The sequence below is a fragment of the Chelonia mydas genome, chromosome 18 (assembly GCF_015237465.2).
Source record: "Chelonia mydas isolate rCheMyd1 chromosome 18, rCheMyd1.pri.v2, whole genome shotgun sequence".
Taxonomy (NCBI): domain Eukaryota; kingdom Metazoa; phylum Chordata; order Testudines; family Cheloniidae; genus Chelonia; species Chelonia mydas.
The window spans coordinates 7,468,639-7,482,464 of NC_051258.2; the positions used below are offsets into that span (position 1 = coordinate 7,468,639).

Sequence of the window (13,826 nt, forward strand, 5' to 3'; positions counted from 1 at the left end):
ATGGGTGTTGTGGAATTACTGAGAGACGTGCATGGGTCTTTGTGCGTGCAGATTGTGGCTGTGTGGGGGGGGGGGAACGCGTGTGTGTGTCGGGGTTGTGTGTGTGTGTGTGTGTTGGCAGATGTGTACGCTGGGGGAGATGAGTCTGTGATTTTGGCCCAGGCTAATCAGTCCTCCACCGTAATGAAACAGCCCCATCCCGGCCTCCAGTGCTCGGCCCCACAGCCCCGAATTATCTCCTCTCCCAGAGCGAGCGAGAGGCACCTGGGCTGGCAGCGCGGGAAGCAGGAGCTCCTGAGCCTGCAGACTTTAAATATATGTCGCTTCACTCAGAAGCCAACCCCGGGGCTCAAATAAAGGGGTACAAATCGGGCTAATCTCTGGAGATAGACTGTTTTGTATGCACCTTTTCATAGGAACTTATTAGCTGGCTTTACTCCCCCGAGGAACAGGCCATTCCGAAGTGGGGTTCATCCCACTTTTCTTTCTTCTTCTTTTTTTAAGCTCCTTGTTCTCGGTGACTTTGGGGAGTTGCGCCAGGGAGCGAAGAAGTGATGTTAATTGATGCTGGCCATGGGGGGCCAGAGCACAACATGGCACATCCACCTCCAGCCAAAGCTCCGGCCGCCCCACGTGCACCCCTCCCCAGCTCTGCCAGTCCTACCCCCTTCCCCCTGTGCACCCCCGCAGTGTAGTTCAATCCCTGTCGGGCAGTGCTTCTGTGCCTTGATCTAGACCTGCAGCATCACTTGCTGTTCCAGTCCCATGCATCTGCCCAATGCCCCCCAGTGCAGGCTGGCAGCACCCTTTGTTATCCGACACCTCACCCCTGCCAGCTCTGCCCCTTTCTAATCAGCATCCTTGCACCTTGTTGGAATCTCAGCCCAAGGGTGGAGGATTAGCTAGGCCATGGGAGCTGAACTCCCCACCTGGCCATGAGAGGTGACTGCTCCAGGGTCGAGGCACGTTGGCTGGGCGGCTCGGAGTAATTTACGCTGCCCCTGCCGTGGCCATTTCTACTCTGGGGATAAATAGGATTGACGGAGCCCAGGGAACATGCTGGCAAACAGGAGGGGTAAATCTGTCGGCGGATGTTTGTCGTCCCGGGCTGTCCGGCTGTGCTGTTTCGCAACTGAACTCTCCAAACTCATAGCCCAGCTCCCCAGCCTGCCTTTCAGCTTTGGCCAGGCTCCCCTCGGGACCTGCAAGGCCGCATGGCTTAGAGAACAGGGTGCTGGACAGGTACTCAGGAGACTGGGCCCTATTCCCAGCTCTGCGATTGGCCTGCTGAGCGCCACTGGGCAAGTCTGTTCGTCTCTCTATGCCTCGGTTTCCCCATGTGTATAATAGGAATAGTCTGTAAGCGCTTCCAAGCAGGGACCATTTTGCCCATGCAGGGCCCAGCGTAATGGGGGAACAGCCTTAGGTTCTACCACAGTACAACTGCCTATTCACATGCCAAGCCATCCTTTCACTGAGATCTGGGACCGCAAATGTTACTGTTTGAGCCTGTTTTTGAGGAAAGCATTTGCAAAGTCCTTTATTAATGTGAGTGAAGAGATGCAAACCCCTCCTCCCCCAACCTGTTACCCCTCGAGCTCATGGCAGTGCCACTCTGTTTTAATGTGGAATTCAGAAGCGACTCTAATCAGCTCAGTGAAATCCTCCCTGAAAAGGAATACCTCCAGCACCGAGCTCTGGAGTGCATGCACGCCTGGCCTCTGTTAGTGGGATAGCGAGCGCGTTGGAATGGTGTGTAATACAGGAATGTAATTTAAACAGTTTGAGCAAAACACGCAAGCTGTTTTCACTCCCTGCCACTATTCCGCTTTGTAGCAGCCGCAGGATTGGGCCGTAAGTGGGATATCAAGTTTATTGCAGCTATTTCCAACCTGTAATTGGTTTTGTGGAACACAAAGAGAAAGAGAGGTGAGTGGCTTTGCAAGGCAGCTGCTGGGAGAACGGGAGGCTAGTGGTGTTTTGTTTTATTTGTTTGCACAGGCCAAGTGAAAATCACCGTCCCGTTTGCTTGTTGCATTGACAGACCTAAGTGCATTTACCGCGCTTCCGTCCTCCAACTTCAAACACAGTGATGGGAGGGAGCCTGGAAAGAATCAATGAGATGATTTGGGCAAAACCCAGCCAGCCTGGAAACGAGCAACAGAGGGACAATAGGTGGATGCAACAACAAAAAAAGAGACGCTTAAGTAGCGTCACGTTGGGATTGTGGGTGTGGTACCGTGGCGGTGGGCGGGGAGGAAAGCTCCAACGCGGCAACCTGCTGCCGGCGAGCGGCGAGGATGTGTGGTTTCCTACAGCACAGGGCGTATGCAGCGATATTGTGCAGGGAGGCCGTGCCGTCGCAGGATGCAAGTCCCACTGATCAGCACTTTACTGTAGGCAGATTAGGCGTATATAGATTATATTGACTTGTTGCAGCACATTTGCTTCAGGGCGAAGACCGTGTTTTGAGCATGCCGATGATGCTAATTTGCTGCAGGCTACCGCCGTACACCGTGGAGCTCCTGTGTTGGGGTTCAGACGCTGGGGACTCTCCAGAGCGCGAGGCCTCCTGCTGCAGCATTGCAGCCTGGAAATGGTGGCCGGGGGATGCAGAATATACTGATTGGCCCATTGTGCGAATCAGACAGGAGGTCAAGGGCCAGCTCTGGCTCTTAGACTGGGGTTTGCTTTTGTTGTCGTATCCTGCCCGAAACCATTCTACTTGGAGAGTTCTCCAAAGGGAGATGAGCTGCAGAATCAGATTTAGCTCTGCAAGCAGGGCTACAGATCCCGGTGGACGGGAGATGCTGCAAGCTGCGTTCGTCCCAGCGGCCAGCAATGCCCCAAAACACCTCCGCCCAGGATCTCATTCCGTGTGGGCACCAGGGGCTCATGGTTCCAGTGCCGTTTCGGCAACTGGCATTTCCTCCTTCTCTTTCCGGTGTAACTAGGGGAGACGGTGACAGGAGACTAAGCTCCCCGACCACATCCCTCTGTCCTCACTCATGTATCCAGTACAGCAGGGGAGGAGGAGGAAAAGCCTTGGGCTGCTCCCGTACCACGTGGCCCAGGGCTAGCAGAGACAATAGAGCCACCTGTGGATGATACCAACTGGGTTCACGATTGGTGCTGCACCGAGTCCTGCGGTTTCAGAAGCCGGGGTTCCAGCAGGCCTCGTTGCGGGGTGCAGGTCCCCCCCTCCTGCCCTCTGTGAGTTTTGCTGAATTTGGAATTCCCCAGAACCCCAAGAGGACGAAGCAGCCCAGCCTAGTGAGTGGGACGCTGATGGAAGAGTCGAGAGACCTGGCTTCTATTCCTGGCAGCGGGTGACGTTGGGCGAGTCATTTCCTGTCCCGCCCTTCGTCTGTCGTATCTATTTAGATTGTCAGCACCCAGTGGGACTTGCAGTGGCCCTGGGGCCATCGATAGCACACATGTGCCCAAAGTTTGCCTGCCTGAAGGGGCAAGCGAGGGCATTAACTGCACTACGTCCTCATTTAACAAGCCGGATTCACGTCTACTACAACCAGGCCTCTCCAAGCCGTGAGCATGCTCAGCGAGGTGGGGCTTGGCAGGGCGAGGCTACCAGACTGAGCACTGAACCAACAGCTGCTCTGACGTTTCAAGACTAGGGAAAGCAAGCGTCAAGGCGCGAGGGAAGGTGCCCAGGAATCGGCGCTAGCCTCCTGCCCCTTCATCCCCCCGGCATGCAGTGTGACATGGTGGAAAATCCAAAGTTTCACCCGTTAATTGCTCAACAATGGGCAGCTAACGCTATTATCGGAATACTGCCAGCTCCTGTCTTGGCAAATATAAGTTTATTAGGGGAGAATAAACAAGAGGAGAGTTCATTGCTGGCTGTGGGAGAGGTACTCAGAGCTCCGGAGGGGGCTCCGGGTGTTGTCAAGGAGTGTTGTGCTTCATTCGGACTATATATTGCTCAATAGCACCTAGAGGCCTTAGCTGGGGTTAGGCACCAAACATTGTGCAAGGTGCTGTACAAACACAAGGTGAGACAGCTACTGCCCCAAAGAGCTTCCCAAGGAGACAAGAGGTGGGAGGATAATTATCCCCATTGTACAGATGCGGGGACTGATGCCCAGAGAGACTCAGGCCCAGATCCACAAAAGCGATTTAGGCTCCTAAGTTCCAGTGAGATCAATAGAAGTTCTCTGCCTCAGTAGCTTTGCGGATCTGGGCCTAAGTGACTCACCCAGGGTCACCCAGCGAGTCTGTGGCAGAGCTGGGAATTGTATCGAGATTTGCTGAGTCCCTGTCCAGTCCATTAACCACAGGCTCAGAGTGGTGACTGCAGGCTGAGTGGCAGGAGGCTCCCATGGGTGCTTGGGCACCGAGGTTGTGAGAAAGTGATTAAACTCTGAAGCCCTGCACGGTCCACTGGGTGTACCTGGCGTGGCCAGCAGGGATGTCCTTGCAGCGTTGTACCTGCTGCCTCCCTGCCCACCTCAGGTGCTCCTGCTGGAGCACACAGCGGGTCAGTGGTCTGAGCCCTCGTCCTGGCGAGGGCACATGCCAGAGATCCAAGCCCACCTGCAAGAAACCTGCCCTGAGGCACATTCAAAAGAAAACCTGAGGCAGCGAGCCAACGCCTGGGTCGGCTGACTCGGGCTTGCGGGACTTGCGCCAGCAAGCTAAATGTAGCCATGTGGACGTTCCTGGTTGCAGCATTTCAGAGCCTGGCTCCAGCCCGAGCAGGAACGTCTACGCTGCTCTTTCTAGCCCTGCTGCCCGAGCCTGAGTTGGCTGACCTGGGTTCTGAGACTCACGGCAGTGCGTTTAATTGCCCTGAGTCCCCTCCTCTGGGCTTCCCCAAGGAGACAAGCCAATGGTCCCCCAGGGAGTCTGTAGCAGAGGCAGGAATTGAACCCGGGTCACCCAAGTCCCAGCCCATATAACAGTGTCTAGGTGTAAATCAACCCATCTCCCCCCTCGGGTGTTTGTTACCTGCAGCTCTTCTCATGACCAGCATTGCATATGTTGTAACTTGGAGCCAGAGCTGGCCCGGAAACTGCCCCCTGGCTCCCCCCATCTGAACTGCCCCACACTTTGGGAGAGTCCAGAGCTGGAGCTGCACTTCTGGGGCTACAGGGAGTTATGGGGAGAGTATTTTCAGCCCAGTTCTCCCCCACACTGGCTTGGGCCCTGATTCAACATGGCCCTGTAATTGACCGCAGGCATTGCAGGGCATTCCTGTGCGTGCTGGGTAAGAACCCTTTCCTTGAGATATCGGGGAGGGCGCTCTGGGTCGCACAGGGGCAAACGCTGTCGGGGTTCCCAGTATTGGGCTCAACAGAAATAAAGGGGGCAAATACCCAGACACAAGGGCTTCAGTGGTTACAATACAGAGCCGGCTGGCTACCCAGCCGCCATTGCCTTGGCATGATGGAGCCCTCGACTGGCGGCTGGATGGGCTGGGTAACCCTGTGCCCTCCGCTGCCTGCCTAGATCGGTTGCCCCCAGCTGAGCCTGCGTGGCAGGAAGGGTCTCCACCAATGGAGCCGGCCGGTTTGTTCCAGTGCATAAGCACGTGGCTAATTCCAAGCACATGGGTCATTCTGCTGACGTCACCGCCGCGTCCCCCTGGGACTCACCTGTGGAAATCGATGGGACTATCCGTGTGCGGGTGCTTAAGTCGCTGGCTGAATCGGCGCATGGAAGATCCAGAGCTCACGGGAATCAAGTGGAAAGTTTCCCGTTAATTTTAATAGGCCTCCATGATGCCACTAGAGAACTCTGAGACACGCGCCTCCCAAAAGGGGCAGGGTAAAAGGGGCGGGCTGGGGGTGGATTTATGCCTGAAATAAGGCCTGCAGATACCTGCATGCGCAGACACTGGCTTATCTCTGAAATAATCCCAATGACTTGAAAACCCACGGTGATACTCAACGAAAGAGCCACTTCTGGCTTCCTGGCTCTATTAGCGACTGTAAAACTTCCTCGTTATCGCTGGCCCAGAGCCCGTTCACTGGCTTGGTCCAAAAAAAAAAAAAATGTAAATAAAGGTGAGGGTGAATTGGACATATCCTTGAAAACTTCCCCTCCTACCCCAAAGAGCCGGAGATTTATGGCTTGGATCATCCTTTTTGCAGTTCTTTATCTTGTGTGTACGTGAGTATGTATTGTCTTTGTAATAAAAACCCTCAGCCTAGGCAAATAAATTTGAAGAGACAGTTTTACTGACAGCTTTTCTCCTCCTCTGTGTAATAAAAAAAAATGGAGTGAAATTTGAGATAGGAACGGTAGTGCAGGCTGCAGTTTAAGTGCAAGATAAAGGAGCCATACCTGGCGGGAGGAGAAAGGCGGATGCAAGCAGAAAGCCCAACGTGCAAGTGCCTTCCTGCTTTGCTTTCTCCTCTTCTAATCCTCTTCCCTGCCCCGAGCCCAAACACGGTGCACAGAAGTAAAATGAAGAGGGGCTGTGTCATTGATGGATGGAGTTCATAGCCGCAGGGTGTTGACTCAGTAAGCTGCAGCTGGAGTTAAAACCAAAAAACAGGATGCACTTGAAATGTTTTAGGAGCATTTAGTACCCAACCCTACAAGATAAGGGTAATCAAATCTCAGGCTTCAGGGCACAGTTGATTGCCTGTCGGGGTCAGGAAGGAAGTTTCCCCTCCTCTATAGCAATTGGGCCAGCTGCATTATGGGAGATAGATGGGCTGCCTTCTTTTGAAGCACCCAGGCATGTGCTCGGGCTGATCTGAAAATGGAATATTACTGATGCTCTTCATCTGTGCATTGATCAGCACCATTATCGGTACATTTATTGACCATCCAGAGCTCCCTGATGACCTCCTAGCCCCTTCCTCAAATTCCCAACAAGCTTCTCCCTGTGGTTTTATTTTGTTGCTGTCTTAGTGTAGCCATCCCTTCACTCTCATGTCCATAAACTCCTTGTCTGGAAGTGGGCACCGTCACTTTTGACCCTGATGGTTTTTATTCTACCATACGAGCTGTGGGCGAGGAGACCAGTCAGAGGAAAGGTCTGAGAGCCTGGGTGGTGTTGGGCAGAGTTGTGTGAATAACTGATGGCTTTGTTCTGAAAAGTCAACACCAAATATTAGGTTTGGGTTGACCCAAAACAAAATTTCTTTGAAATTTTTAGTGAACCAAAAAGTTGGGGGTGGAGGGGAGATTTCATGTCAAAAGAAATGTTTCATGTCAAACAAAACGTTTCGTTTCATTTTCCTGCTTTTTTCCTCCTGTTTTCAGTGGAATTGAAGTAAATACTGAAAAGAGGTGTTTCGACTTGAATTGTTTTTTGGGGGAGTGGGGGGGGGGGTCTGATAAACAATTTAACACAAATCTGCAAAATATTTTGGTTGAACTAAATCTGCATTTTTGGTGGGGAAAAAAAGTTCTGGCCAAAATAGGCTGCCCAGCTCCCGTGCTGGATTCTCGATCAACCTGAGCCACTGTCAATCAACTCCAGGACGTCACAAACCTCACTGCGGGGCAAATGCTGCCCACCACCTGAGCTGAATTACAGACCCCAGACCTGCCACTGTTTACTAGGCAGCCTTTGCGTAATTCAGAGCGAAACATATTTGCCATCCAGGCAAAGCCCTTGCTGCAAAATGCCTTGAGGCAGCATGACCAGACTCCCAGAACTGCTCTGTGGCAGTAGCTTTGTGTTTATAATGTCATTCTCTGTGATGTACATGGCTGACTCCTTCTCCCGTGTATTTGCAAAGTGCTGCTCCTGGCTTTTATGGGCTCCATTTGTGCAAGCAGTTCCCATATAAGCCACTGAATGACTCTGAAATAGCTTCAAGGTGCCAGGAGCGCTTTATTCCCTTAGCACGTTTACTTCTTTGTTTTAAATAGAGATGAGCCCGACATGCACAATTTGGATCCAGGTCTAGGCCTTGAACAGCTCAGCATCCAGGTGCTGCATGGTGATTTTGGCCCTTTTTAGAGATGAACACCTCTTGTGAAATTCATATCGGGGATATGGATTCCAAATGGATCGGACCTGAATCTGGATTCCTGATATTCTCAAAGTGTTTGGATCTGAGGGTCCTGGTTTGGGTCCTTCTCTAATTTTCAAAGGGGCCAAGTGAGAAATACAAGCTCTACGAAGAAATGGAAGAGCTAGTTAGAGCTTTAGTGGAATTTTAAAGTCGTGCAGCGGACATTTCACTGGTAGGTCCTTTAGTTAAGTGCATCTTTCTGGCTTGCTGAGATGTACAGAAAGAAGCCACAAACGCAACAGACCCCCTTTGTGTTTAAAGGACACAGATCCACCTTTTATTTGCAGCAGCATTGGATTCATGCACCACAAATCTCTCCTTGCTTATGGAGAGCTAGGCTCCCCATTGCATGCTGAGCCACGGGACAAATGGACTTTCTCTCCCCTATGTTTCATCCTTGCCCCTTCCCTCTCCCAACACAAGAACTAGGGGTCACCATATGAAATGAAATAGGCAGCAGGTTTAAAACAAACCAAAGGAAGTATTTCTTCACACAACACACAGCCAACCTGTGGAACTCTTTGCCAGAGGATGTTGTGAAGGCCAAAACTATATAACAGGGTTAAAAAAGAACTAGTTAAGTTCATGGAGGACAGGTCCATCAATGGCTATTAGCCAGGATGGGCAGGGAGGGTGTCCCGCGCCTCTTGTTTGCCAGAAGCTGGGAATGGGCGACAGGGGATGGATCACTTGATGATTCCCTGTTCTGTTCATTCCCTCTGCGGCACCTGGCATTGGCCACCGTTGGAAGACCGGACACTGGGCTAGATGGACCTTTGGTCTGACCCCGTATCGCCGTTCTTATGTTCTCCTTGCAGCTGGTGGAGCCACAGCGCAGTGATGTAGGTGGGCCGACAGCAAGTGCACAGCGGATACAAGGGGAAGAGCAAATCAGGGAGCTCCTTGGCGGTGCCCCCCTCTCAGGGTTTTGACCCAGGGCTACTCCGCAAGAGGCACTGTCCCCGTCCACATGCAGCCAGGTCCCTCGCAGAGTGTTCAGGGTTCGATTTTTATCAGGAAGACGCTGAGACAAGCAGTAAAATGCAGCCACACGGCAGGCTAAGTCATTTAAGTGGATCTAAGGCGTGTGCGCCCACGCAGCCCTGCTGCTTGGGAAGGCTTTGAAAGCCCCTGCCTGTGTCTTATGGCACCAGCACGGCGCAGGCGAGCTCCTGGACCCTCCGGCAGTCTGCGGGAATTGTAGCCCCACTGCCAGACCTCAAAAGCCAACTGTGTGAATAGTGGATCAAAGTTTCTTTCTTTTATTTTATCCTCCCCTCTGGATTATTGTTTGTTCTATCTCTCCTCCATTTACTTTTTTTAAAACTTCGTAATCATTTGTTTTTGAACAGCCTTAACCACAAAAAGTAAGTGTGTGTGTGTGTTGGGGGGGGGGGGGGTTGCATTATAAATCTGTGAGCTTTACAGCGAATGGAGTCGGGGCGGGGGGGGGGACACACGACAGGGCAACTTAGTCCCCAGCAGCCTTTTACAATAAGATTCCTTTAACGAGAAAATCAGATCAGCTGGCTGGAGATAGGAGTCAGAGAAAATGAAGCCAGAGAAAAGGCCCCTGCTCTTGTGATGGGATAGCAGGGAGCTTTGCAGAGATAACAGCCTAGCAGATGAGAGTGGGGTGTTTTTTTTTAATCATTTGTGGGAAAAGGAAATAAAAATTTAAAAGCGGGCAGAAAAGATGAAGGGGGGCGGGGAGACACCTTCAAGGTTTGCACCTTTTCTGTCTTCTAGCTAAGGTCCTTATCTAGCCCCCATGACAAGAGCATCTGAGCCCCACACAATCGGTAAATAGAGTCAGCGTGCCAACACCCCTGGGTGATAGAGAAGTGATGTTATCCCCATACTATGGTGGGATACTGAGGCCCAGAGAGACTTGCCCACAGTCACCCAGGGAATCTGTGGCTGTGCTGGCAATTGGACTCAGGTGTCCTAAATATGAGGCTACTACTCTAATCACTGGACCATCCTTCCTTGTCTGGGAGGAGCTGGGCATTGGGTAGGGCTCAGTGATGGTGGTCTACGGTTTGGGGGATTGTGTGAGGAGGTAGATTAGTTTGTGTTACGTTTCTGTTCTTGCTAGGTGATTCCACTGGATCTTGGGGTAACTGACGTGTCTGTCTGTCTGAGGGCACCTGGAGCATTGGATGGGCGCTCTTCTATTGTGATTTATAAAACATGTGATAAACAATTTTGGAGACGGGTCTGGTACCAAACTCCCGGAGCTAAACACCCTCAGACTCTGGTCTCTATCCCTGTAACAGATTGGCCAACAACTCTGGATTGGAACCCCTCTAAACTTGGTAGTTTGGGCCAGTGTCTGATCATTAGGGGAAGTAGCTCTGCCCCGCAGATTTTGGAAGGCGATCTGGGTTGGCAGGAGATTGAGGGTTTGCTGGCTGCTGTGCTTTACTGACAGGGATGCAGAGGCAGCATGGGGCGGATGGCATGGGGCTTGCGAGCTATGGAAACTAGCCCAATGAGCCGCATGGTTGGCTATTTTCTGTGTAACTTTCACTGACCAACAGAGGTCACTCCCATACATTGTGAAGGGGGAGGCTCCAGGTCTTTCTTCACCATGAAGACAAGACAAGATGGGAAAAGCCCATGGCCCCATGCAGAGCTGTGTGCTGGGGAAACATATGTTTTTGTTACACAGGGTTTTGAGCTAGGCTGGATCATGGTTGATGAATAAAAAAGCCACCCCTGCTTTAGCCTGAAAGCTTGTGCATCAAACGTAGAGACGGAGCCAAATGGAGACTCCAGATCTGAACACCTCCTAGACTCTGAGGGAGTTTGGCTCTGAACTTGGTAGCTTGGACCCATCTCTGAATCAAATCGTGGTCCAGTAAGATGTACAATGCTGCTTTATCTGTCTGCCCATTTAGGACAAGCCCAGCTATCAAGTTCTTATACACGTTTTTGTCCTTGGCAGGTAACAGATGGTGGTACCATCAAACAGAAGATCTTCACCTTTGATGCCATGTTCTCCACCAACTACTCACACATGGAGAATTATCGCAAGAGAGAGGACTTGGTGTACCAGTCAACAGTGCGGTAAGCCATTCCGCCTCCATTGAAGAGGGTGCTCAGAACTTTCCTAAGTTATATGAGAGAGCAATTTCAGAGGAGTCTACTGGGTTAAAATATTGGCGGGGGGGGGGGGGGGGGGGAGAGATTGTGTGTCTTCATCCTGGTCTGAACTGTGCAAACCTACCATGAGGCAAACCATGCACAGACCACTCATTTTTAGGAGAAGTGTGGCATATATAATGTACTCTCTCTGATGTAATGTACTCCACTGTCAGTAAATCATTACAGAATTGTTTGTGCCGGAAAGATAACGAGTGAGAGAGAGCACAGGCCTGGGAGTGACTGTAGCCTCGGGGCCTTATGCCAGAGAGGGTTCGCAGCCGAGAATCGCTAGCAGAGTGAGGCGCCTATCTCTGCGCAAGGGGTGGGAGGTAGCATACACCCCCCTGGTCAGCCTCTCCCGTTGGCTAGCTCAGGCGTGCTGGCGTTGGTGAACTACTGTTGAAGGCGTCATCTCTCCCCATCCGTTGCCTTTGCGCCTACCTCAGGCTTCGTGAATCCCAGTATGTGCCTGTGATTTTCTAGGTGCCTGTAAGTTAGTTGTGGGGCTCAGCATCACAACACCTAACGCCTATTCTGCCTCCAGGCGCCTCTAACTGGTCAATAACTGCTTGAAAGGAGTGCAGGCAACCGGAAGCTTTAGCCAGGACTCATTGGCTCCACTGAGCGACAGGTGCTGGCATCAGACGCAAACGCGGTTGTCTGTCCATCCCCTTTAAGAAGCCCCGGAGTTGCTGAAACAATTTTCTGGTCAGTAGTTGAAGGGCTGGGCACTGCCCGCTCTGTCTGGTGACAGGCTGCAACATTTGGGATCCTTCCCACAAAGATATAGAGCCAGAGCCCAGGTGAGAGGATTTGACAGCTGTGCAGAGGAGGCAGGCAAGATCCTGACGGTCAGCAACCTTGTCCACGTTGATGCAAACTCCCTGATCGCCCGTGGCCCTCGCCTCTTCCTCACTGTGACCCTATCCTGGTATCTAGCTCCCCCCCCCCGGAAAGATGAAGTTTGAGCCCCCAGTGAATTTTCACTCCCAGTGAAATTCCGCCTGCTGCAGCATGCTGCGGGCTCTGGAGCATTCCAGGTACCATTTCAGAGCCCTAAGGAAGGCACCAGAGCCTGGTCTGGATGCACCTAGGCTTCAACTCCATATTTTGAGGTGTGCAGGGCCATAGACCAGCACTTGGACAGTTTAATGGGTGGGGCCCCCATATACAGTTGTGGGCTTCCCATAGGTCTAGAGTCAGCAGTGGCCTGGGTCACCTCAAAGCAGCAGAGGGCTCTCCAGTACCAAAGAGGCTTCGGAGACTGGGATTAAGGTTACGTAAAACATTACTGTGTCTGTATGAAGTCTGAGCTGGGCCATTCCGTTCTCCAGCAAAGTTCAGTTCCGTCTGTTGCTCATCCCCGAGGGCTTACAAAAGGCCATGATCACAGTGTGAACTCCACCCTCTGAGGCCCGGGATGGACTCTCATGAGTTTGGGTTGGCCTCCTGGGGCCCGATTCTTCACAGCCCAGCATCTTGCGCGGTCACTTACAGCAGTGCCGTGGGGCTGGAATGTTACCGGGTCTGAATGGTTGCATTCTGCACTCACGTGGCCCTGGTGCAGGGAACCGGAGGCTCGTACCCAGGGGCTCTCCTCTCTGGAGCCCATGTCAAGCATGGTAATGTCTCCAAGGACTGCGACTGAAATCAGGACGCTCAGTCACTCTGACCTTTTCTGTTGCCATTCCACTGTCATTGCCTGGAGAACCCCTGAGGAAGAGGCATATTGGAAGCCAATCAAAGCGCAAAGCATGGCCAACAAGCCAACCATGCATTGTAAATCATGATGTTCATCCTCATGACAAAGACCATGATGAGAAGGAGCGAGAATCTGCCTTGCCAGTTCCGTTGTGGCAGCTCCTATCTTCCTCTCTTTCTCTGCATTGTCTCTCCTGACCCAGTTCTGAATATCTGCCGATCTTTGCAAAGGCTGATTGGAAACTTGGACGCTAGTACTTTGTCTCATGACAGCTGAAAGTCTGCGAGGCTGCTTTTTAGTGAAACGAGAGCAGCTGCTTTTGATGGACATGTCAGGACGTGACATGTTGGTGCAATGGTTCTTTCCTACCTGCGCTCATCCAAAGAGCGAGGGGGGAAGGGAGGCGTTAGAGAGGAAGAAAGCTTTTAAACTAAAATTAAGGGAAGAGAGCGGGGGGAGGAAGCCAACAACCCAAACATTATACCAAGAGGAATCAAGTTAGAGGCAAGGGCTGCTGGTGCTTTTGCTAGATTGGCGACAGGACTTCAGGGATAAGAATGCCACATTTACATATAAATGAAGATATTTACAAATTAATGCATTTCAAGCAAGAGAAAAATCCCGGCATCACAGCTGTCAACGCTTCATCCTCTCTTGCAGTGGGAGAGGGAGAGAACGAGGCGAGGAAGATTACCAAAACGCATGATAGCAGGAACGGTGCAGTTTTCAGAGGCAAGATGCGGGGGCGAACTGTGCTTGCTCTGATAGCTTCTCCCTGCCCTTGGCCCTTCGGGGCAGGAAAGACGGGGCATTTAAAGGCGGAAAGAGCGTCCAGCCATCCAGTATAGCCTGAGCATCTCCCTGGAAATTAGGAACGGATTGAGGAGCTTGGTACTCTAACAACATGTAATATGGACAGAATCCCCATTGTTCCTGCATAGAATTGTCTGATGAGCGCCGCCTGTTGGTCCTGTATG

The 13,826-nt window shown here is 51.8% G+C and overlaps 1 protein-coding gene across 1 annotated transcript in view; it reads left to right on the plus strand.

The window, feature by feature from the left end:
• IGSF21 (immunoglobin superfamily member 21) overlaps positions 1-13,826 on the plus strand; it is a 258,358-nt gene that overhangs the window by 145,507 nt on the left and 99,025 nt on the right. Inside the window, exon 3 of the mRNA XM_037881422.2 lies at positions 10,948-11,069. Coding sequence (XP_037737350.1) covers positions 10,948-11,069 — 122 coding nt within the window. The remainder of the gene's footprint in view (positions 1-10,947; positions 11,070-13,826) is intronic.